Raw genomic sequence first — 24,058 nt, 5'->3', positions numbered from 1 at the left:
TGGAGAGCGTGTGAGAAACAGCCTCTCACACCAGTTGTTGGCCCTTCAGAATATCTTCCTAGGAGAGGACATCCGCAAGCAGCTGCCCAATGAATCAGGCTTATTTGACCAAGTCAACAGCAACTGGAAAGACATCATGGACCGGATGAACAAGGATCCCAATGCTCTCCGGAGCACCCACTATCCAGGTCTGATCCCTAACGTAACCTCAGCTGGTGCTATATGTATGTGAAGTCATGGCCACATTCTTTTTTTTTTTTTTTTTTTTTTTGGCTGTGTTGGGTCTTCGTTTCTGTGCGAGGGCTTTCTCTAGTTGCAGCAAGTGGGGGCCACTCTTCATCACGGTGCGCGGGCCTCTCACTATCGCGGCCTCTCTTGTTGCGGGGCACAGGCTCCAGACGCGCAGGCTCAGTAATTGTGGCTCACGGGCCTAGTCGCTCTGCAGCATGTGGGATCTTCCCAGACCAGGGCTCGAACCCATGTCCCCTGCATTGGCAGGCAGACTCTCAACCACTGCGCCACTAGGGAAGCCCCACATTCTTCATTTACTGAAAGATTGACCATTGCACCTGGCTGTCCTACCATCACCACCACCTCTTCTAAGCATTAAATAGTAGTTCTGTAAATTAAACTCCACACATATTTGAGCAGAGTACAATATAATGGTTAAGAGGATGGGCTATGGAATCAGACAGACTTGAGTTCAAAATCTGACTCACGCCTTACCGATTATGTGCTCTCGGGCAGCTTGCTTCCTCCGTACTGCAGTTTCCTCACCTGTAGTGTGTGTGGGGTTAATGATAGCTATTTCTCAGGGTCTTTGTAAGGATAATAGAGGAGTATGTAGCACTCAGTACAGTGTCTGGCATAAAGTTAGTGCTCAATTATTAGTACTGTGCCTCAAGAAACACTGATCGAGGAATCACTCTTCTTCTCTAGCTGGTTCATTCGATGAGATGATGCAGGTAAATGAGATAATGCAAGTAAAGCCCTTGTCACATTAAATGGCACAGAGAAAGTCTTTGGTTACTATGAGCTATTGTTATTACCTTGACTTTAATTGGTTTATCAGATTAGCTAGTCTTTAATGTAGACATTTTGGTAGGCATGGGGATTGGGTAAGGGGATGGGGGAGAGATGTACACATAGTGAGGTCTGGTTGATTATGCTCGATTGGGGTAAAGAATCAGGAAGTCATGTTTGGCGATGGGTACCTACAGTGCGTGTCCTGAGAAGAGTTTTGGCATGGGGTATGGAGGACCTCTTTGTTTTGCCAAGGGCCAATCTAACAATTCTTCATTTTCCCAAGAACCTTAAGTATACACATCAAAAAAAATTATTATTCAATTACTCTGGTAAAATATAAGTATTAGGACATGCAAAATTGAGTGACAACATGAATTTTTTAGAAATAATATTTGAGATAATTGACATAATTATATTTTAGAACAATTTATAAGCAGAGTCATCTCTTCGTTGAACACACAGAACAAAGCTGTGTTGTCCACTGCTACCGGGTCTCCCTGTGGTCTCCAGGGGCCACTCAGGTGGCCGCTCAAAGGTTCTAACAGCCTGTAGGCTTTGTACTTGAAGGTCTGAGGGTCACCTCAGAGTTCAGACTCCATGACATCCATACTTTCTTCAGAAAGCTAGAAACTTGGAAGACCAGGAGATAAGCTAATCAAAATCTAATGCTGGGAGGAAACTAACATTATCAAGAACCTACAAATATGAACACATTTTATTTTATATCTCGAGTTTTTCTTTGAGGTGGATCTTATTACCATTTTACAAAGAGGTAAAAGCTCCCTGAGGTTAATTGACGTGCTAATTAAGCGAAAGAGCTGCAGTTTGGATGGCCATCGTCTGCCTCCCAATCTAGTGCTCTTTTTGTTTGTTTGTTTGGCCACTCCGCACAGCTTGTGGGATCTTAGTTCCCCAACCAGGGATCAGAACCGCGCCCCCTGCAGTGGAAGCTCATAGTCCCAACCACTGGGCCGCCAGGGAATTCCCTCTAGTGCTCTTTTTGCTCTGTCTCGAGGGACACTGGCAACCCCAGTAATTGCAGACCCCTTTCATTGTGTGCGTGTGATATGCATTTAAATCTAATGGGTTTTTTTTCCATTTATTTATTTTTGGCTGCATTGGGTCTTCGTTGCTGCACACAAGCTTTCTCTAGTTGCGGTGAACGGGGGCTACTCTTTGTTGCAGTGTGTGGGCTTCTCATTACGGTGGCTTCTCTTGTTGTGGAGCACTGGCTCTAGGGGGCGTGGGCTTCAGTAGCTGTGGCACGTGGGCTCAGTAGTTGTGGCTCACGGGCTCTAGAGCGCAGGCTCAGTAGTTGTGGCGCACGGGCTTAGCTGCTCCACGGCATGTGGGATCTTCCCGGACCAGGGCTCAAACCCGTGTGCCCTGCATTGGCAGGCGGATTCCTAACCACTGCACCACCAGGGAAGTCCCAAATCTAATGTTTTAACTTGTTGAATTGTTTATGTGCAGAACAAGCTCTAATTTTCAGAAGCTCTTGGGATGATCGGCAGAGCCCCACTTCTTTGGTGGGAAAAGACTGATGGGAGATGTAGTTATATTAATGGAATTGTATAATTAATACATAATGTATAATGCGTACAATAGTGTATAATGAATACTTAATAATGAATTAATGAAGAGGATGGGAAAAGAGTGATTGGGGACACTGCATCTGCTTCCAAAAACCATATAGCAGTCTGTGCCCCAATACTCAAGAGCTGGCAAAGTGGATATAGTTGGAGGCTCCAGATCTACTCAGGGCAATGGTAAAAGGGCCACCAAATATCATTCACTGTTCTCCTCTCCAGGCCTCCTGGACACATTGATAGAAATGAACACTATCCTGGAAGACATCCAGAAGTCTCTGGATATTTATTTAGAGACCAAGCGCCATATTTTCCCCCGCTTCTACTTCTTGTCCAATGATGACCTCCTGGAGATTCTGGGCCAGTCCCGCAACCCAGAGGCTGTGCAGCCACACCTCAAAAAATGCTTTGACAACATCAAATTGCTGAGAATGGAGAAGGTCAGTAGAGGTGGGCATGATGCGAAGGAGAGCAGGGGAGGGATGGCGACGTCAAGGTGTTCAAGGCCTCGGAGGGGACCGTGCCCTCACAGCAGGAGGGGGATATAATGATTCTGAGTATCTGGGACAGAACTTTCTAGAATTGGTAATATAGAGGGGAGGGGGGAGGAGCAGAAATTACCCTCCAAGGGCTCAAGAGCTTCCTGTTTCTGCAGGTTGGGGGACCCAGCAGCAAATGGGAAGCGGTGGGAATGTTCTCGGGCGACGGCGAGTATGTCGATTTCCTCCACTCAGTACTTCTAGAAGGGCCTGTGGAGGTGAGCTGCGACGAGGGCCTAAGAAGCAAGCTGACTCTTCTAAGTTTGCTTGGCTCTGTGAGGAGAGGGCATCTCTGTGAAGGGATATTAGTCACTTTTTGCCCTCCCGCCTGCCATTCCTAAAACTCTTAACCTCTACCCTGCACCCGAAAGTTGGACAGTCTGCCCCCTAGTCTCCATTTCCCTCCAGGACGCAGGCTGGCCGCTGCCCAGCTCCTGCTCTTCTCTTGGGCCCCAAAGCCCCGGAGTCCTGTTTCCCAAGCACCTTCACTCTGGGGACTCCTGACTCTGGCCCTGAGGGCGAGCCATCCTGTTCTCACCTCCCCCCAGTCCTGGCTTGGCGATGTGGAGCGGACCATGAGGGTGACCCTCCAGGACCTTCTCCGGAACTGCCGCCTGGCCCTCAAGAAGTTTCTTAACAAGAGGGACAAGTGGGTGAAGGAGTGGGCTGGCCAGGTGAGCTGGGGTCAGTGGAAACGAGGCAACAAGGAGGGCCGAGCCGAAAGGAAGCAGCCAGTGTAAAGACAGGATCTTCTTCTTTTTTCCTTTTAAATATTTATTTATTTATTTATTTCGCTGCATCGGGTCTTAGTTGCAGCATGCGGGATCTTTAGTTGCAGCATGTGGGATCTTTAGTTGCAGCATGTGAGATCTAGTTCCCTGACCAGGAATGGAACCCAGGCCTCCTGCATTGGGAGCGCGGAGTCTTAGCCACTGGACCACCAGGGAAGTCCCTAAGGACAGAATCCTGAGTCGCACAAAAGGCAGGTTTCCTGCTCCCTGTTCTGGGCTGTGGCCCCGGAAGCCTGCACCGCGGACCCTTAGCTCCTGACTTGGGCACGTGCCCATCCTTCAGAGCAGTTTAGGCATAGTGAGAGGAGTAGCACCTGGTCCCAGAAGAAGCTGGGTTTTGGGAGCTGGGCTGTGTGTGTGGCCAGGGACAGGGCTTTGGAATAGAGCCTCTACACGTGCCCCAGGTGGTGATCACTGCCAGTCAGATCCAGTGGACAGCTGATGTCACCAAGTGCCTGCTGACAGCTAAGGAGCGGGGAGACAAGAAAATCCTCAAGGTCATGAAGAAGAAGCAGGTGGGGAGCCCTGCCAGGATAGGAGAGGCCTGGAGTTAGAGCTGGAGGGAGAGGGCAATACATTGGGTCAGAATTAGCGATGAGCTGGTGGGAAAGGGTCCGAACGAGGGTGCGTTATGGGAGGTGTCCAGCAAGAAGAGGTTGGGTGGGTCAGAAGTACGTCTCCCTGTGCTGATGTTGGGGGCCAGGAGCTGCAGTGGGGGTGGGGTCAGCATTGCGGTTGGATGCGGAATGATGCTGGGACGAGGCGTGATTAGGGTTTGGTGGCATTGCTCGGGCCACCTTCTTCTCTGGCACCTCGTTCTGCAGGTGTCAATACTGAATAAGTACTCGGAAGCCATCAGGGGGAACCTGACCAAGATCATGCGCCTTAAAATTGTGGCTCTGGTGACGATAGAAGTCCACGCCCGGGACGTGTTGGAGAAGCTTTATAAGAGTGGCCTCATGGATGTCAGCTCCTTCGACTGGCTCAGCCAACTGCGCTTCTACTGGGAGAAGGTGCCGAAGGGCCATCTTCCCACTCCTGTACCCTAAACCCGATCCTAATGCTTTAACTAAATTCATGTTCTCTAAATACAGTAATATCCCAACCCAACCCTTAGTGCTATCACAGCACCCTAATCCAGCTCGCAACTCTCTCTCGAATCTGCCAAGTAAGGAGTGGCAAGTGGCACTTTTCCAGGGAGTGCCCACTCTGGGTGTCACTTGATCGGGACTCAGAAAGACTCCAAGCAGCTGCTGCAATAGTTTGGGCTGGACACGTGCAGCGTGACCCCCAGTTTCCATCTTGGCCGTAAGCCCGTCCCTCCTTCTAACTCTAAATGGAGCCCCCAGTCTTCTCCCTGCAATTCCCCTGCCGCTTCCAGCCCTCCTCTCAGCCATTGCTGCAGCTCTGTGTCTTCCTCCAAGCCCGCCCCTCTCTTACTCTGCCCTGTTTCCCTAGGATCTCGATGACTGTATGATCCGCCAGACCAACACACAGTTCCAGTATGGTTATGAGTACTTGGGTAACTCTGGCCGGCTTGTCATCACCCCGCTGACAGACAGGTCGGCCGTGGGGAGGCGAACAAGGGGCTTGGGGTAGGGGCAGCAAATGCCGAGCCAAGGCTTCCAGGAGTCCGGCTTGAGTCCTGTCCTCCATCCCCAGGTGTTACACGACACTGACCACGGCCCTGCACCTGCATCGAGGTGGATCCCCCAAAGGTCCCGCAGGCACAGGGAAGACCGAGACCGTCAAGGACCTGGGCAAGGCCCTCGGCATCTATGTCATCGTGGTCAACTGCTCTGAGGGCCTGGACTATAAGTCCATGGGCCGGATGTACTCAGGCCTGGCCCAGGTGAGCGTCCTGCCAGCCTGGCCAGGAGGCCCCTTCAGTATCTTTTAGTTCCAGAAAATCGGCCGAAACCCAGATCTGGTTCAGTGCTTCGTAGCTGACGACACTGCATCGCCTCAGTTAGTTCTTACAACTGGGGAAGTCCCTGCGCCTCCCTGAGCTTCACTTTGCTTATTTGCAAAATCACAAGATTTATGTAAGGATTCAATAACTCATGCACACTGGAGGCGCTCAACACCCACAAGTTCCCTACCCTGGTCACTTTCCCACCCACACCTCTCAGGCATTCCCCTAGATCCTTCCTGTCTGATGGAAAGTTCTGGCCAGAAACCACAACAGTGCTATGGGGCCCCCTCCACCACACACACACACACACACACACACACACACGCGCGCGCGCGCACACACACACACACATTCATTTTAGAGGCTGCTGCTCCTATCCAACCATTTCAGGGAGAATATGTTAGTCACAATTTTTAGTTTCTCCCAGTCTGGGGGTACTATTCTTGCTCCCAGAGACTCCCCCCCACCCACAGATGGGCGCCTGGGGCTGCTTTGATGAGTTTAACCGCATCAACGTGGAAGTGCTATCCGTGGTGGCCCAGCAGATCCTGTCCATCCTCTCAGCCCTGGCTGCCGACCTCACCCGCTTCTATTTTGAAGGCTTTGAAATAAATCTGGTGTGGTCCTGTGGGATCTTCATCACCATGAACCCTGGTAAGGGCCTGGGAGTGGATGGGGCTCCTGCGGGGAGAACTGAGTGTTCAGGGCAAATAACTGTGCATCCCCCCACCCCTGCCAGTGTTTTTAGCCAAGTGAAATGTGGCTAAAGACCATAAAGTGTGAGAGAAGGATAAGCATACACATTTCTGGGAGAAGGTGTGGCAATCTTACTGTTCTCCCTAAAGGGATTAATAACAGCTTGCGGGCATATATGTAGCCCTAGTCTTTTAAAGTGCTTAGCCATCTTTTGTTGGACTAGCTCCCAGAGTTCTGGTCTGTCTGCCATCCCTTTTGCCGAATGGGAGAATCTCCCCCAAAGTGCAGGGCCTAGGGTCTCTCATTACTGTTACCTGGGAACAGCTCTGGGGGAAGGAACTAGGAGAAAACAGGAAAGGATTTCGGTACTGAAAGAATCAGATAAACAGGTGCGATTTCTATTAGCACTAACGTTGAGTTATACATGGAACTTGGAGAGATGGGAACTTGACAGCTCTGTGATTTGAGTTTGAATCAGGGCCATGCAGAAGGTTAAGGAAAGGACCAGGGGTAGGAAAGAAGAGCAAAGTGGTGTGGGAAGAGCCAGGGCTGAGATGAGAAAGGAAGAGGTCTCAGAGTTGGAGCTGGGGAGAGAGTTAGGGATGGAGCTGGGGATGGGGAAAATGGGACTGATTGGGAAGTAGGTCTTTGGGAAGCAGTATGGATTCTGAATAAATGGCGCTGTTTTCCAGGCTATGCTGGTCGCACAGAGCTTCCTGATAATCTTAAATCCATGTTCCGTCCAGTTGCCATGGTGGTGCCTGATTCTACCCTCATTGCAGAAATCATTCTCTTTGGGGAAGGATTTGGCAACTGCAAGGTATTCTGATAATCTCTTGTCTCCAATACTTTATTTCCCTTCCGTGATTATTCTCTGGACCAAAGAGCCCCCTGGAGGCCTCATAATCAGTTTATCCTACAAGGAACTTACATGGCTGTCAGTAGGATATGGAGGGAGGTCTCCCCTCTACGGTGTCACTAGTCCTTGATGGCACGATTCACAGGATATTCTCATTAGGATTGTCCTTAGAGCACTTCCCAGCTGCTCCAAGTCCCGGGACCTAGCTTCTTGGATCTGTAACTGTCCCTAGATGAAGCAGAGGGATTGGTGGGGAGATGGATTGTTTCCTCCTCTATTTTGTTCTCCAGATTCTGGCCAAGAAGGTGTACACACTTTACTCGCTAGCCGTGCAGCAGCTCTCCAGACAGGACCATTATGACTTTGGCCTACGTGCCCTCACCTCCCTCCTGCACTGCGCTGGCAAGAAGCGCCGCCTGCAGCCGGATCTGTCTGATGAAGAGGTAGATTGAGGACACAACCGTTGGACCTTAACCTCCATTGTCACTGGTCCTATGCGCCTTCACTGAAGTTTTTGAGATTCTTACTTTTCGCTAGATTAGGTTTCCCACCCTCCTGCCCCTCCCCTCAGGTGTTGCCTGAATTCCACCTGTCCTATCGCTAAAGACTAGCTCGCTAAAGACTAGCTCGGATGTATCCATTGTTCTTAGCTCCTGCCTCTCACCCAGTTGGAGAGGAAGGGCCTAATGAGTACCTCGGCCCTGGCTCCGCGAGCCTGAGTCTCTGTCTTTTCCCATTCAGGTTCTGCTGCTCTCGATGAGAGACATGAACATCGCCAAGCTAACTTCAGTGGACGTGCCACTCTTCAATGCCATCGTGCAAGATCTATTCCCCAGCATCGAGCTGCCGGTCATTGACTACGGCAAGGTATTTGTTCCTCAAGACTCTCCCTGACCTCACGTGTGAATGTGGGTCTGGAAACAGGACACCTGGCCTCCAGGCCTTGTTCTGCCCTTCACTAGCTGTCCATTCACTAGCTGTGACTTTGAGCAACACAGTTGGCCTCTCTTTGGGCTTCCTTATCTATAAAACCATACAGGTCTATTCAAACATTCTACTTTCTCACCTCAACTCCCTACTCCCTGACTCACCAGCTCAAGTACTTCTACTCATCAGTTCCTTGACTTCACTGAGACCACTGATCCCCTGGCCTTTCTACTTTCTACCTGGTAGCCCTCTCCTGTCTCTACCTCTCTCCTCATTCAGGGAGTTTTGAGGAGAGACTGCTAGGAGCTCTTTGGTATATGAGAGGAGTGGGATGGAAGAGGCCAGGGAAGGAGAATTTTAGAAAGTGTAGGAATTTTCTTCTCTGGCAGTATGGTAGTTTAGATACCCTGAATGATTCTTTCAGTTGAAACCACTAAAATGCTGGGTAAAAATATAAAAGTACATCTTTTAAAATGTATTGCTAAACTGGCAAGAAAGAAAGAATTCTGGGATGAGGAGGGGGAATAAAAGCAGGGAGGCAAGTGAATGAGAAAGCTGGCTCTCTCCCCAAAAGTTTTTTGTTGAACTTAAGGCACTGGGGGTAGGAGATAAAGCAGCCCACATTTTGAGGTATAACAGAAAACCCAGTCATGCATAAACTTCCGTCCACAAAGGAAAACACCTTCAGTAAGTGGGAAAATGAGAAACCCACCACTGAGGTGGGTCCATGCAGTAAAGAAATATGCTTGTCCTGACCTTTGATGATGAGAGGAAGGGGCAAAATCTCCTTTGAGATTTCCTAACCACAAGTCAGCCCTCACATGGTTTCTGGTCATAATTAATTTTACTGTGTAATGCCCCACATCTCAAATTTAGAACTTAATTTTAAGTACTTCCAGGTTGTTAGTGTCTCCCCCAAGTGACTGGCAGAAGCAAATGCAAATTATTTCTAGAATAATGAAGCTTCAACTTAAGCCTCAAAGAATTCTCACAAAAGTCCAAGAAAATGAGCAGCTTCTGGTCAAAAATCACAAAACGCACAAGGAAACAAGATACTGTGAATGGGATGCCAAAGAACAATAGAACAGCAGAATCAGATCCACAAAGACTTCAAACATGGAAAATAATCAGCACAGAATTCTAGAAATAACTAAATTTAATATGTTTAAAGAAATAAGAGAGGGGAATTCCCTGGTGGTCCAATGGTTAGGACTCTGCTGTTTCACTGCCAAGGGCGAGGGTTTGATCCCTGGTCGGGGAACTAAGATCCCGCAAGCACAAGCCGCACACAGCACAGCAAAATAAATAAATAAATAAATAAAAATAAAGAAACAAGACAGAAGCTTGAAACTGTGATCCAGGAACAAGAGACTTCTAAACAAAGTAGGATTGAAAAGAACCAACAGCTTTCCTACAAATGAAAAAATATTATAATTGAAATTTTAAAAATCCAGCAACTCACAGAGAGAACTTCCAGGTAAAAAGGTGGATTAAAAACAATTTTGTTTCCTTTTGAAAACCCACTACAACTACTCGAAAGAGATTTTTACAAATAAATAAGGCATCTATACCCGAAAGGATGGGGAGAATGGGAGAGGCAATGACAGCAAAATTGTGACATGGGAAATAAATGAATCAAGCTGTGACTTACTCAGCAAACCTAAGAGGCTGGAAGTGGGGAGAATTGTGAGTTGGGAGTAGGTGGAGGGAGTGAGTAAAGGAGGTGTAGCTGAAATGAGAAGGATTGGAGGCAAACAGTCTTGGGAGCAGGTCTCCCCTTCTCTGCGACCCTGGGTGGCTGTGCCTCTCTCACTTTGGTGGAAGACTAGAGGGTAACAATAGTAGGTCTCTGGTCTGGGGGACACATGGTATAGTTGAGGGTGGGAGAAAACTCTATTAAAAATGGGGATTAAGTGAATGTTTATACATTGAATGCTGAGACCCTTAGCCTTCTCTGAAGCCCCCAGAATGCCGGCAGCCAGACAGGAAATTGGAAGAGTTCTCTCTGGGGAATCTCTCTGTCCCAAGAGGAATGAACAAGACATCGACAATGGAAATTTCCCAACGAAAGTCCCAGATAAATCATCTACAGTGACACTCACAGTCTACAGGCCCCACTCACACACTCAGAGCTTCCATTCATCTCTTTAGTCCTCCACCCTTATATATGAGCCGAAAACCAAGGCTCACCACACATCTGAGGAAGGCCTCTAACATAAAAGCAGCCAAAACAAATAGGAAAAAGCAAATTGGAGAAAATAGATAATGCTGAGAGAAGAAAAGTTTTTTTAAAAAATCTATCATTAGTATACTCAGAGAGAAGATTAAGGTATTGTATCCATGAAATACTGATGAAATGCTATTGGAAAAGGAATATTCCGGAGAATAGAGCAGAGCAGACAAAGCGGGAAAGAGATTAAGATTCATGTGCCAGTCTAGGAAAGACAACACTGAAATACCAGCAGTTCCAAAAAGTAGGAACAGAGAAAATGGAGGAGGCCAGGATCAGTAATGAAACAATTCACGAAGAACCCCCAGAACTGTAGCATCTAAGTTTCCATAATTAAAGGATCTATAAATGCATGACATAATAGATAAAACAAATCCTTACCAAGGCCCAGCATTGTGAAATTTTAAAACACTAGGAAAAAGAGAAGATTTAACGAGCTTCCAAAAAGGGAGAAAAAAAAGAGATGACATGCAAAAGATCAAGAATTAGAATGTTGGACTTCTCAATAGCAATATTGGCTCTTTAAACAATGAATCAGCCTTCAACATTCTGAAGGAAAATTATTTCCAACCTCAAATGCTATACCCAGACAACCTGTCACATAGGAAGCTAGATCAGAGATGTTTCAGACAAGCAGACTCTCAAAAAAAAAAAAAAAATTACCTCCACTGCATCCTTTCCTCAGAAAGCTACCAGAGGATGTGCTCTACCACAATGCAGGAGCAGTCCAAGAAAGAGGAAGATAGAGGACAAGGGATGACAGTTGTGCACCAGACAAAGAGAGAAGCCAATCCAAACTGAAGCAAATCTGAAGGTTCAGGCAGACTTCTTTTTTTTTTTTTTTTAAGATTTTTAAAAAATTATTATTTATTTAATTTATTTTTGGCTGCATTGGGTCTTAGTTGCAGCACGTGGGATCTTTGTTGAGGCGTGCAGGATCTTTCATTGTGGCGCACGGGTCTTTCTCTTTTCTAGCTGTGGCACGTGGGCTCCAGGGCTCCAGAGCGCGTGGGCTCTGTAGTTTGCGGCACGCAGGCTCTCTAGTTGAGGCACGCGAGCTCAGTAGTTCTGGCGTGTGGGCTTAGTTGCCCCGTGGCATGTGGGATCTTAGCTCCCTGACCAGGGATCGAACCCACGTCCCCTGCATTGTAAGGTGGACTCGGCACCACTGGACCACCAGGGAAGTCCCTAGACTTCTTTAAGAAGAGGAAATCGATACCTGATGAGAATAAAAGTTTTGAGAGATTTAGTCAACTGGCAGAGTTTGGAGTTGAGTTAAAGATCAGTATATTAGGGCTTCCCTGGTGGCGCAGTGGTTGAGAGTCTGCCTGCTGATGCAGGGGACACGGGTTCGAGCCCTGGTCTGGGAGGATCCCGCGTGCCGCGGAGCGGCTGGGCCCGTGAGCCACAACTGCTGAGCCTGTGCGTCTGGAGCCTGTGCCCCGCGACGGGAGGGGCCGCGATGGTGAGAGGCCCGCGCACCGCGATGAAGAGCGGTCCCCGCACCGCGATGAAGAGTGGCCCCCACTTGCCGCAACTGGAGAAAGCCCTCGCACGAACCAAAGACTCAACACAGCCAAAAATAAATAAATAAATAAATAAATAAAGTAGCTATAAAAAAATTTGAAAAAAAGAAAAAAAAAAAAAAAAAAAAAGATCAGTATATTAAAAACTAAGCAAAAAAAACCAGAGCAACTATTAGCCCCTAGGGAAAACCAAAAAGTTGTGCAGGAAAGGAAAAATAATCATGTATTGAATAGTATACATTGTTATGCTAATATTTAATACTGTTTACAAGAGACACACGTAAAATGTAAAGACAAAGGGTGGAGAGTCAAAGGCTAGAAAAATACATCAGGTAGACACTAATCAAAAGGAAGCTGGGGTAGCAATATCAGACAACATAGATCTTAAGGCAAAATGAATTACCAGAAATGGAGTCGCTTCATAATAATAAAAAGTTCAATTCACCAGGAAGATACAACAATTCTAAATTTGCATGCATCTAATAATATGGCCTCAAAATAAATAGAACAAAATTTTTCAGAATTTCAAAGAGAAATAGACAAATCTACAGTCGTAGTGGCACTCTTCACATCTCTCAGTAACTGATAGGCCAAGCAGACTAAAAATCAGTTTTGTTAAAGAAGATTTGAACAACACAATCAATCTTGAGTTAATCAAGACATCGACAGCAATTGCACTCAATAACTGAAGAATAACCATTTTTTTCAAGCATACATAGAATATTTAGGTTACTTGACCATGTAAAGGTCATAAATCTGCCTCAAAAATTTCAAAGGAATTTATTCAGAACACATTTTCTGATCACAATGTTAACTCTACTGATATCAGGCAAAGTAGACTTTATGGCAAGAAGAATATTAAAGATAAAGGGGGACATTTCATAATGATAAAAGGGCCAATGCCCAGAAAGATATGGCTTTCTAAATTTGTATGCACTTAATAATAGAGCTAGAAAACGCATAAAACAAAATCGACAGAAATAAAAGTAGAAACAGATTAATCCACAACCCTAGGGGGAAATCTTGACATACTTCTCTCAGAAATTGACAAAATAAGTGGATAAAAAAATCCATAAAGGGAGTTCCCTGGCAGTCCAGTGGTTAGGACTCAGCGCTTTCACTGCCGTGGCCCAGGTTCAATCCTGGTCTAATCCTGGAACTAAGATCCCACAAGTTGTGCGGTGTGGCCAAAAAAAAGAAAAAAAAATCCATAAAGATACGGATTTGAGGGACTTCCCTGGTGGTCCAGTGGTTAAGAATCTGCCTTCCAATGCAGGGGACATGGGTTTGATCCCTGGTCAGGGAACTAAGATCCCACATGCCACAGGGCAACTAAGCCCGCGAGCCACAACTACTGAGCCCGCACGCCACAACTAGAGAGAAGCCCGAGCCCTGCAGCAAAGAGCCTGTGCCCCGCAGGGAAAGTTCCCGCATGCCACAACTAAGACCCGACACTGTCAGCCAAAAATAAAATGAATAAGTAAATAAATATTTTTTAAAAAGATACGGATTTGAATGCTTTTAACAGATTTGACCTGACACATGTAGAACACTATATGCATATAGTTGCAGATACATATTCTTCTCAAGTATGCATGGAGCGTTTACCAAAATTGACTGTGTGCTGGATTATTAAGTAGCGGTCTCATAAACTTCAAATGATTGAAAATTATACAGAGGATGATCTCTGACCACAATAGAATTAAACTAGAAATTGGTAACAAAATATGATTATTCCAAATGTTTGGAAATTAGGCAATACAATTCTAAATAACTCATGGGTCAAAGAAGAAATTACAGGATATTTTAAACTGAGTAAATAGAAAATGTGACATTTTAAACTTTTGGCATGATGCTAAACACGCACATACACACAAATACACCCAAACATTCTAATACAACTAATTCTCAGACAGTGGAGGGAAGTAGTAGGGGTGAGGCCTCTTAGTGGTGTTTGAGAGATACAAGTAAAATCTTGCATTTGTTTGAACTTATTTGGTTGCATTGGCTGTGTATTTAAAAATGTCACACTCTTCTGGGACCCACATGGGTCATGGTTCTATAAGCATTTCTTTATTTTTCATTTTTATTTTAAAAAATTTTAATGGAGTATAGTTGATTTACAATGTTATGTTAGTTTCAGGTGTACAGCAAAGTGACTTAGTTTTATATATATATATATTTTTTCAAATTCTTTTCCATTATAGGTTATTATAAGATATTGTATGTAGTTCCCTGTGCTATATAGTAGGTCCTTGTTTATTTTATGTATAGTAGTTTGTATCTGTTAATCTCAAACTCCTAATTTATCCACACCTTTCCCCCTTTGGTAACCATGAGTTTGTTTTCAATGTCTATGAGTCTAGTTCTGTTTTGTAAATTAGTTCACTTGTATCATTTTTTTTAGATTCCACATGTAAGTAATATCATGTGATATTTGTCTTTCTCTGTCTGACTTACTTAAGATGATAATCTCTAGATTCATCCATGTTGCTGCAAATGGCATTATTTCATTCTTTTTTATGGCTGAGTAATATTTCATTGTATAAATATACCACATCTTCTTTATCCATTCATCTGTTGATGAGCATTTAGGTTGCTTCCATGTCTTGGCTATTGTAAATAGTGCTGCTATGAACATTGGGATGCATGTATCTTTTTGAATTTGAGTTTTCGTCTTAACTTAGGTGATGATTTGTTTAATGTCTGGCTCCCCCACCAGACTGTGGGCTCTGCGATAGGATGAACACTAATTTGTTCTCAGCACCCAGCACACTGCTTGGCACATACTTTAGAGGCTTAATAAATATTTGTTGAATGATATTAGAAAAGATGTGCAGAGCTGCGTGTCAGACATTGTGTTTTACATTGACTATCTTATCTAATACAACAGCCCTACGTGGGAAGTACCATCATTACTCCCATTTAACAGATTAAGAAACTGAGGCTCAAAGAAGTTAACTTGCTCAGGTTCACATAGCTGAAAGCTAGGGACCCAGGCTGGCTGACTCCAGAGCCTAGTCTCTTAACTCTGCAATTGGCCAGCCTCCCAAGAAACAAACAACTGCCAGGGTGCAAAGGGCCTTGGTGCGATTTTTAATGGTTTGCACATTATCCTTCTGGGTATCGGGGAGCTTTTGAAAGTCCTTTACAAGCCGCACCCTTTTTCTTCTGCTTCCTGTATTTTCCCTTCTCTCAGCTGCGGGAGACCATTGAGCAGGAGATTCGGGATATGGGCCTGCAGACCACCCCGTTCACCCTCACCAAGGTTATCCAGCTGTATGAAACCAAGAACTCCCGCCACTCCACCATGATCGTGGGCTGCACAGGCAGCGGCAAGACTGCCTCGTGGAGAATTCTTCAGTCCTCCTTGTCCTCCCTGTGCCGTGCCGGAGAGCCCAACTTCAACATTGTCAGAGTACGGACCTGGGACAGTGGGGCCACTGGAGGAGACTTGAGTAGCAGGAAGACAGTGAGGCTGGGGGCAGGGGTGCGTAAGTGTCTGGGAGGGCGGTGCAGACCAGGAGGGCGGCCTGGGAGGGATGAGAGAGACAGGGGCCAAATACAAATACCTGGAAATAAAGCGAGGCTGGAAATAAAGGGACATCTTGGGATTTGTGTCAGCCGGCAGCTCAAAGCCCCCTTCCTGTGTCATTTTTAGGAGTTCCCTTTGAACCCTAAGGCACTGTCCCTAGGGGAGCTGTATGGGGAATATGACCTCAACACTAATGAATGGACAGACGGCGTCCTGTCCAGTGTCATGCGGACAGCTTGTGCAGGTACCCAAAGGATCTTGGGGCAGGGAGAGCAGATGCCTAAATCTCCTGCGGGGGTGGGCAGTCTGGGGATAGAAAGCTCATTTTTGGGGAAAAAATGCTTGGGGAATGCGGAGATCACCAGGAAGCAACTGCTTGCGTCTCCAGGGAGATGAGTGTGGAGGGAGGGCTGGGTAACAAAGCTCTGGTTTCCTTATCATCCACCTCTGACCAAGACGAGAAGCCGGATGAGAAGTGGATCCTTTTCGATGGCCCTGTGGACACACTGTGGATTGAGAGCATGAACTCTGTCATGGACGATAACAAAGTGCTGACCCTTATCAACGGAGAGCGCATCGCGATGCCTGAGCAGGTTCGGGAGTGGAAATTGGAGGGCCCGGGGCAGGGCTGAGGGGAAGAGCAGGGGCGTCCAACAAGAAGAGGAGGTTCTATAGGAACGCCCAGGAGGAGGATGCCTGGATTCAGGGCAACCTGTGACTGAAGAGGAAATGCCTGTCTTACCACAGACGCTGAGGACAGCTGTATAGAAAAAACTGTGTACTAGGGCGCACCGTGTGGACTGAGGCAGCCTCATTGCCACCGACATATGAGGGATGACCTTCCGTTGTGCACCCAGAGTTACAATTCGTGGGCTTTTGTAAAGCCCACCCTTTCCCACCCGCTCAAACAATGTGAGCGAGGGAGTGATTTTTCATAAGGATGACCTTGAATAAACCCTGATTTCTTTTAACGAACAAATCATTTGTAAAGCTTAGGTCTTTATTCATCCTGCCACACGTGGTACTCAGTAGAGACACCTTGGGGCATCAGAATTCTGGGTGTTTTTATTACTGAGGGAAAGACAAGGTTCTGACCAAGTATATCCATAGGTGTCTCTCCTGTTCGAAGTGGAAAACTTGGCAGTGGCCTCCCCAGCCACCGTGTCTCGCTGCGGGATGGTGTACACTGCCTACGCTGACCTGGGCTGGAAGCCCTATGTTCAGTCATGGCTGGAGAAGAGGCCAAAGGTATGAAGGGAATGGAGGAGAGGAGAGGAACCGGTGGGGCCTGGGGGGGACACAAGAATAATTCAGAGCCCCTGCTTATTCAACTCCAGGTAGAGGCAGAGCCTCTTCAGCGCATGTTCGAAAAGTTCATCAACAAGATGCTGACCTTTAAGAAGAACAACTGCAACGAGCTGGTGCCCCTCCCGGAATACAGCGGCATCATCTCCCTCTGCAAGCTGTACTCAGCCCTGGCCACACCGGAGAACGGGGTGAGGGGGGACCAGGGCAGGAAGGGCTCTCGACCTCCCGGGACAACTTCAGGGAAACGGTGTGTCTGAGACACAATTGGAACATGAGGCTTGAGTGGAGCAGAGACTCCAAGGGGAGCCCTCACCAACCGTGGAGGCAGCGAGCGGTGTGTGTGTGCATGCCTGTGTGCGTGTGTGCATGCATGTGCTCACGTGTGCGTGTGCATGTGCACGTGTGTGCTCACGCGCACGCGTGTGCATGCACACTGGGAGGCCAAACTAAGGACTCTAAATCAGATATAGTACACAGTGGGTCTCACTGTAATTTCCTGCCCATATGTGGGAGCTGAGGATAGTTCATTTGGTTCCTCATTTCTCCATCCTTTCAAAAATTAAATATTAAGTCTTGGAATCTGTGAGGCCTTGGAATACTGTTTCTTTTTTGTTTGTTTTTAAGATTTTTTTTTTTTTGGATATGGACCATTTTTAAAGTCTTTACTGAATTTGTTACAATATTGCTTCTTTTTTTTTTTTTTTTTTTTAGAAGGGAGAATTTTTTTTTTTTTTTATAGCTACTTTATTTATTTATTTCTTTATTTTTGGCTGTATTGGGTCTTCGGTTCGTGCGAGGGCTTTCTCCAGTTACGGCAAGCGGGGGCCACTCTTCATCGCGGTGCAGGGACCGCTCTTCATCGCGGTGCGCGGGCCTTTCACTATCGCGGCCCCTCCCGTCGCGGGGCACAGGCTCCAGACGCGAAGGCTCAGTAGTTGTGGCTCACGGGCCCAGCTGCTCCGTGGCATGTGGGATCTTCCCAGACCAGGGCTCGAACCCGCGTCCCCTGCATTAGCAGGCAGATTCTCAACCACTGCGCCACCAGGGAAGCCCTACAATATTGCTTCTGTTTTATGTTTTGTTTTTTTGGCTGCAAGGCATGTGGGATCTTAGCTCCCCGACCAGGTATCGAACCCGCACCCCCTGCATTGTAAGGTGAAGTCTTAACCACTGGACTGCCAGGGAAGACCCTGGGATACTGTTTCTGCTGGGAGGAGCTCCCCATCTAATCTGATGAGGGGTTTTAGAAATTTTCAGATTAACTGATATTTAAGAAAAATTTTGTTTGGTTTAGAATTATGGAGTAAGGACCAAAATTGGGTATTTTTCTGTTGAGATTAAATCACTGCCTAGAAATGGTTCATATTGTTTCTAAGGACATTGCCAGATCACTCAACTATTAATATAAAGTTATATAACAATTAAGATCTATAACAGTATGTGTCATTCCTGGTACGGTTAATATAAATTAAAACTATGTAGGTGAAGTTGCAAAATGACATATGGGAAAAGGCCAGTAATATAGTGTCAGTGGCAGCCAGCTGCTGAGGAGGCCTGGGTAGGGGGAAGAACGCTGATGAACAAAACAAAGAGAGGAGGGCAGTCTAGGTAAAGGGAACGGCTTTTGCAAAAACACAGAGACACACGAGTCAGTCCCCACTGGGCAGGGTGGGTGATGGGTGAATGGTGTTGGCGGTGTCACAACCCCTCTTTGCTGCAGCAGAGACCCCGAGAAGAGGATGGTGAGATGTGTGTGTGCTGGAAGGACAGACTAAGGACTCTGGATTCAATATGGTAGACAGTGGAGCCTCAACACAATTTCCCACCGTGTCTCTGTAACTTAGTAGGTTTATTTAAATGTTTTGATTTAGCTTTATCTACAGCCATATGGTTTTCCAAACAGAACCAGGAAGGGAGGGAAACTCTAAGCCTTTGTGATGAGCTGCCACAATTAGACGCCTCCACCTCTTATAGATTTACGGTATTTCCGCTTCTCCTTTTCCACCCAGGTGAACCCAGCTGATGGTGAGAACTTTGTCTCCATGGTAGAGCTGACATTTGTGTTCAGCATGATCTGGTCTGTGTGTGCCTCCGTGGATGAGGAGGGCCGCAAGAAGATCGACAGTTACCTCCGAGAGATTGAGGGCACTTTCCCCAACAAGGTCAGGGCCCTCAAACCCAGCTGCCCTATTTTTCTGCATCCCTGATCCTTAGACTCTTCTTGAGCCTCAGCCTGCCACCCGGCTCTCTTTCTTCTGCCCAGTGGTCTGTGAGCGCTTTTTCTGGGCAGGGAAAAGCTAAAGGAAGGCTTTGGTAACCCGCCACACGTTCCCTCCTCAGGACACAGTGTACGAGTACTTTGTGGACCCCAAGATGCGGAGTTGGACATCATTTGAGGAGAAGCTCCCTAAGAGTTGGCGCTACCCTCCAAAGTGAGAGCCAGGCCTGGAGGGTGGGTCAGGCTTGGGGCTGCGGTGGGTGGGAGATGTGGTGAGAGAGCAAAAGAGGGGTGCAAAAGTGAGCTATGGGAAGAGAGGGTGGATCCCAAGGCAGAGGTGACTTTCCAGTGCAGGAAGCGGGATCTAGAGGAAATGGGACAGGGTCCTTCAGGAGAATGCCTGATACCCAGGCCCCGCAGGAGGCAGGCTTGGTGATTAGAGAGTGGTGATGCCGGAGGAAGATAAACACTGGGGGGCAGAAGGAAGCGGGAGTTAGAAAGCAGTGGGCCACGATCTTGAGACACAGTCCCTTTCCCCACCAGCTTCCCCTTCTACAAGATCATGGTGCCCACCGTTGACACTGTCCGCTACAACTACCTGGTGAGCACCTTGGTGGCCAACCAGAACCCCGTCCTGCTGGTGGGTCCCGTGGGGACTGGAAAGACGTCCATCGCTCAGAGTGTCCTGCAGTCCTTGCCCTCCAGCCAGTGGTCAGTGCTCACTGTCAACATGTCTGCACAGGTGTGTGGCAGGACCCAGGGCCAGGCCGCCAGCTCCCTGCTCTTTCCCTGCCTCTGCTCCCCGTTGGGATCCAAGTGCCTGGTCGACACTCCTCTCTAACCCCGTATTTCTCCTGGGGGACCCAAGCATTCATTCTGTGCCTTTTTCACCAGACCACATCCAATAACGTGCAGAGCATCATTGAGAGCAGGGTGGAGAAGCGAACCAAGGGTGTCTATGTGCCATTTGGAGGCAAAAGCATGATCACCTTCATGGATGACCTAAATATGCCAGCTAAGGACACGTTTGGATCCCAGCCCCCCCTGGAGCTGATTCGCCTCTGGATTGACTATGGCTTCTGGTATGATCAAACGAAGCAGACCATCAAGTACATTCGAGTAAGCATCCCGAATTTGTTCTTCAGGCCTCCGTTCCTGCCCATGATGGGTTCAGTCTCCGCTCCTCTGGGACCCCAGGATAGAATCCTGTAAGCCTATGTTCCTCCCCACACAGAAGCGTCCTGCCTTTCTCAGGACCCAGACATCTGGCTCCTAGGTTATCAATTCCTGTTAGTAACTCTCCTCACTGACTGTCCTGTGCTTCGTGACCAAGGGAGCCTGTCCTCCAACTTCCACTCCTTTCCCAGGCCTCTTACACCTTGCTCCCATGGCAACGCTGATGCCAACCAGAGCTGCCCATAACCCCCTCTCCAGGCCTCTCCACCTCCCACTGTTTCAGTAACCACCTCCGCTCCCCACCCAGAGTCCAGGCGTCTCCCTTCAGTCCTCGCTTTTCTCCCGTGGGATTCTGAGCGTCTTGTTTCTTTTTCCTGAATCAATGGGCAGCCATTCCAGCCTGATACCTGGGGCACTCATCTATCTGGCCCTCGGGGTCCAAAACTCACCTAATAATATATTCATATGTTTCTGAGAAAAAACACGCACATACATACACAGATACGTGTGTGTGTGTGTATATATATATATATATATATATATATATATATATATTTTATATATATATATATATATTTAAAATAGAAAAGAAGAGAAAGTCTAGAAGACGTAATCAAATGTTGTTTTTTTAACTTACCTCTATTTTCCAGTTTGGGAACATGGATTATAATGATGAAATAAGAACAAATACATTACTTTAGTAATTCTGTAAAAATGTCCCAAATCCCTTCCTTCCCCTCACCTTTCCCCGCCCCTACTGCTCCGTGTTTCTTCCTGCTCTTTCTGTCCCTGTCTTCCCTCTTCCCGTTTGTCCCTCCATCTCCTCTCTTCCTCCTGGCTCCTCTCACATCCTCCCTATTTCCATGCTCCTTCTCTTCCTGTCCTCTCACCTGTCTCCACCCCCACCACCCCCCACCTTCCCCATCTGGTCTTTGCTCTCTAGGACATGTTCTTGATGGCTGCCATGGGCCCTCCCGGGGGTGGACGGACCGTCATCTCCCCAAGGCTGCAGAGTCGCTTCAACATCATCAACATGACCTTCCCTACGGTGAGGGCATCCTGAGGGCTGGGGGAGGGGACTGTAGAAGGCAAAGCCATCTATGGCTCAGAGAGCGACGGGGCAGATCACTGAGGGGCCCAAGGACCCCCAGGCCTGAGTTGCATTCAGGGAGCTACGATACACGGAGGGGAGACTGCTGTCCGCAGGAGCCTTGCTTCTGCTGAGCTAGGAGAGCTGCAGGGTGACAGTGCAGCCTGGCTCTGGCATGTGAAGCCTAACATTCCCAGTGGGCAGAGAGTGGGGGCCAAACGGACCAGGAAGGTAGAGCCTCAAAGCAGAGAGCTGGGAGCGGCCCAGGGCTAGGGTGAGGCGAGGGAGCCACTCAGGGGCACCCAAAACCCTCGGAAATCAAGATAAATAATATTTTCATGCAACGTTAAAAAAAGTTAATGCCAAAAATTCACGATGAACAAGACACCAAAATTTTAAATAAGTACAAGATCAGTATAGTACCGTGCTGAGCCGCATGAGAGCCTGAGGCAAAAGGAAAAACCAGCAATACGGATCCTGTCTTTATTTAAAACGTTCGTATTTGTTCATCGTGGACAGTTTGCATTAATCTTGATTTTTAAATATTACACTAAAGCATTATTCCCTTGATTTCTGAGGGTTTTTTGTGCCCCCCTTAAATTCTGCCCCCAAGACAAGTGCTTTTCTCCCCTGACCCTAGTCCCCCGCCTTGGCTGAAAGGTCATGAGCCTGCAACGTTGAGTCTGAGAGCCTGTTTCTAGGAGTCCCAGATCATCCGGATATTCGGCACCATGATCAATCAGAAGCTCCAGGACTTTGAGGAAGAGGTGAAGCCCATTGGGAATGTGGTGACCAAGGCCACCTTGGATGTGTACAACACCGTGGTACAGCGCTTCCTGCCCACGCCTGCCAAGATCCACTACCTCTTCAACCTTCGAGACATCTCCAAGGTGAAACTCTGTCTGACCTTTTGCCCCTTTGGCCCAGCACAGCCTCCTTGGAGGCATTCTCCTCTCCTCCAAGTAAGCCTTGGAGCTCAGCAGCATCCCACACACCCCAAACCACCCCCATCCGGGAATGCTGCCTTCTCTAAAACTTCTGGAGGGACTCTCTTCCCTCCCTCCATCCCACTAGCCACGCCCCTTGCCTAGGTGTTCCAGGGCATGCTGAGAGCCAGCAGGGACTTCCACGATACCAAGTCCAGCATCACACGACTCTGGATCCATGAATGTTTCAGGTGAGGTAGCTGTGCCTGCCAGATCCAGGCCTTCCCAAGCCCAAGCCCCCACTCCCCACCCGCCTGTCGCTTCCCCAAGACCACGCTCCTCTTCATTCCCAGACCTCACCCCAGCTCCCTCCCAACAGAGTCTTCTCTGACCGACTAGTTGACACGGCAGACATGGAAGCCTTCGTGGGCATCATAAGTGACAAACTCGGCTCCTTCTTTGACCTCACATTTCATAACCTTTGTCCCAACAAACGTTCTCCCATCTTTGGTGAGCTGGGAGCTGTGGCCCCTCTAGGCTGGACACTCTTAGGAGATGGGTTAGAAGGGGAGGCGGGGCACCAAGTCCCATGGATGCGTAGGGCCCTTTGGGGAAGCCTGGGGAGGACCAGGCATTTGAGATCTGCCCCCCTCTTCCCATGACCCAGGGGACTTCCTGCGGGAGCCCAAGGTGTATGAAGACCTGACGGATCTGACGGTCCTGAGGACAGCCATGGAGATGGCGCTAAATGAGTACAACCTGTCACCCGCCGTCGTGCCAATGCGGCTGGTGCTCTTCCGAGAGGCCATTGAGCACGGTGAGCACCTCCTGCTCCCGTCCCTTCTCCAGCGTCCTGGTTATGGGATATTCCAAGGAAATGGGAATCTCTTCCCAGGTTGCTCCCAAATGTGCTTGTGGCCATGGGTGGAGTTTTCCTTGATGATGGTGTTTAACAGAGGCGGTGGAGGTTGAGAGTTGAATTGCTACCAGAGCTTCAGGCACCAACCTCTTCCCACGCTGCCTGGTTCCTCTGCTGCAGTTTTAGTCGTCCCAGTCCCCAGCCTAGGGCCTGGAGGTCCCCTGAGGTTGCTCAACCAACTCATTACCCTCACCCCCTACCCTCCAGTCACACGGATTGTGCGGGTCATTGGACAGCCTCGGGGCAACATGCTCTTGGTGGGCATTGGGGGCAGCGGACGCCAGAGTCTGGCCCGCTTGGCCTCATCCATCTGCGAGTACATCACCTTCCAGATTGAGGTCACCAAACATTATCGAAAGCAGGAATTCCGAGACGGTAACGCTGGGTTTCTGAGGTGGAAGAGGGTTTGGGGCTGGGAGTGAAAGATCAGATGCCTGAACTTCCTGTGATGACAAGTGAGAGGAAGGATGGAAGCCGGGTAGGGTGCCGCGCCAGGCCCGGGTGGGGTACAGGACCGTGTCCTGTATGTGTTGCCAGCTGGGGGAGGGCTCCTGAATCTCAGAAGGGGAAGGAGGGACATGATGGTGAATCTGAAGAGTCTTTCCGTCTCCTCTGGCCCAGATATCAAGCGTCTGTATCGCCAGGCTGGGGTGGAGCTCAAGGCCACGTCCTTCCTTTTTGTGGACACCCAGGTTGCTGACGAATCATTCCTAGAGGACATTAACAACATCCTCAGCTCAGGCGAGGTCCCCAATCTCTATAAGGTGGATGAGTTTGAAGAGGTGCGA

General features: G+C 48.1%; 1 protein-coding gene across 1 annotated transcript in view; it reads left to right on the top strand.

Moving 5' to 3' along the window:
* Nucleotides 1–24,058, top strand: part of LOC103002677 (dynein axonemal heavy chain 2) — a 105,696-nt gene that overhangs the window by 44,349 nt on the left and 37,289 nt on the right. Inside the window, exons 31-58 of the mRNA XM_057536803.1 lie at nucleotides 50–188; nucleotides 2,838–3,055; nucleotides 3,271–3,372; nucleotides 3,703–3,828; nucleotides 4,350–4,460; nucleotides 4,770–4,958; nucleotides 5,404–5,507; nucleotides 5,608–5,797; nucleotides 6,334–6,514; nucleotides 7,249–7,376; nucleotides 7,706–7,858; nucleotides 8,157–8,282; nucleotides 15,298–15,516; nucleotides 15,760–15,877; nucleotides 16,090–16,226; nucleotides 16,744–16,881; nucleotides 16,971–17,129; nucleotides 18,951–19,103; nucleotides 19,282–19,373; nucleotides 19,703–19,901; nucleotides 20,054–20,278; nucleotides 21,279–21,383; nucleotides 22,127–22,315; nucleotides 22,517–22,602; nucleotides 22,731–22,861; nucleotides 23,019–23,168; nucleotides 23,478–23,645; nucleotides 23,892–24,052. Coding sequence (XP_057392786.1) covers nucleotides 50–188; nucleotides 2,838–3,055; nucleotides 3,271–3,372; nucleotides 3,703–3,828; nucleotides 4,350–4,460; nucleotides 4,770–4,958; nucleotides 5,404–5,507; nucleotides 5,608–5,797; nucleotides 6,334–6,514; nucleotides 7,249–7,376; nucleotides 7,706–7,858; nucleotides 8,157–8,282; nucleotides 15,298–15,516; nucleotides 15,760–15,877; nucleotides 16,090–16,226; nucleotides 16,744–16,881; nucleotides 16,971–17,129; nucleotides 18,951–19,103; nucleotides 19,282–19,373; nucleotides 19,703–19,901; nucleotides 20,054–20,278; nucleotides 21,279–21,383; nucleotides 22,127–22,315; nucleotides 22,517–22,602; nucleotides 22,731–22,861; nucleotides 23,019–23,168; nucleotides 23,478–23,645; nucleotides 23,892–24,052 — 4,197 coding nt within the window. The remainder of the gene's footprint in view (nucleotides 1–49; nucleotides 189–2,837; nucleotides 3,056–3,270; nucleotides 3,373–3,702; nucleotides 3,829–4,349; nucleotides 4,461–4,769; nucleotides 4,959–5,403; nucleotides 5,508–5,607; nucleotides 5,798–6,333; nucleotides 6,515–7,248; nucleotides 7,377–7,705; nucleotides 7,859–8,156; nucleotides 8,283–15,297; nucleotides 15,517–15,759; nucleotides 15,878–16,089; nucleotides 16,227–16,743; nucleotides 16,882–16,970; nucleotides 17,130–18,950; nucleotides 19,104–19,281; nucleotides 19,374–19,702; nucleotides 19,902–20,053; nucleotides 20,279–21,278; nucleotides 21,384–22,126; nucleotides 22,316–22,516; nucleotides 22,603–22,730; nucleotides 22,862–23,018; nucleotides 23,169–23,477; nucleotides 23,646–23,891; nucleotides 24,053–24,058) is intronic.

The sequence above is a fragment of the Balaenoptera acutorostrata genome, chromosome 20 (genome assembly GCF_949987535.1).
Source record: "Balaenoptera acutorostrata chromosome 20, mBalAcu1.1, whole genome shotgun sequence".
Classification (NCBI taxonomy): domain Eukaryota; kingdom Metazoa; phylum Chordata; class Mammalia; order Artiodactyla; family Balaenopteridae; genus Balaenoptera; species Balaenoptera acutorostrata.
The sequence above is the reverse complement of the archived record's forward strand: the minus strand, read 5'-3'. Positions and strand labels throughout refer to the sequence as shown.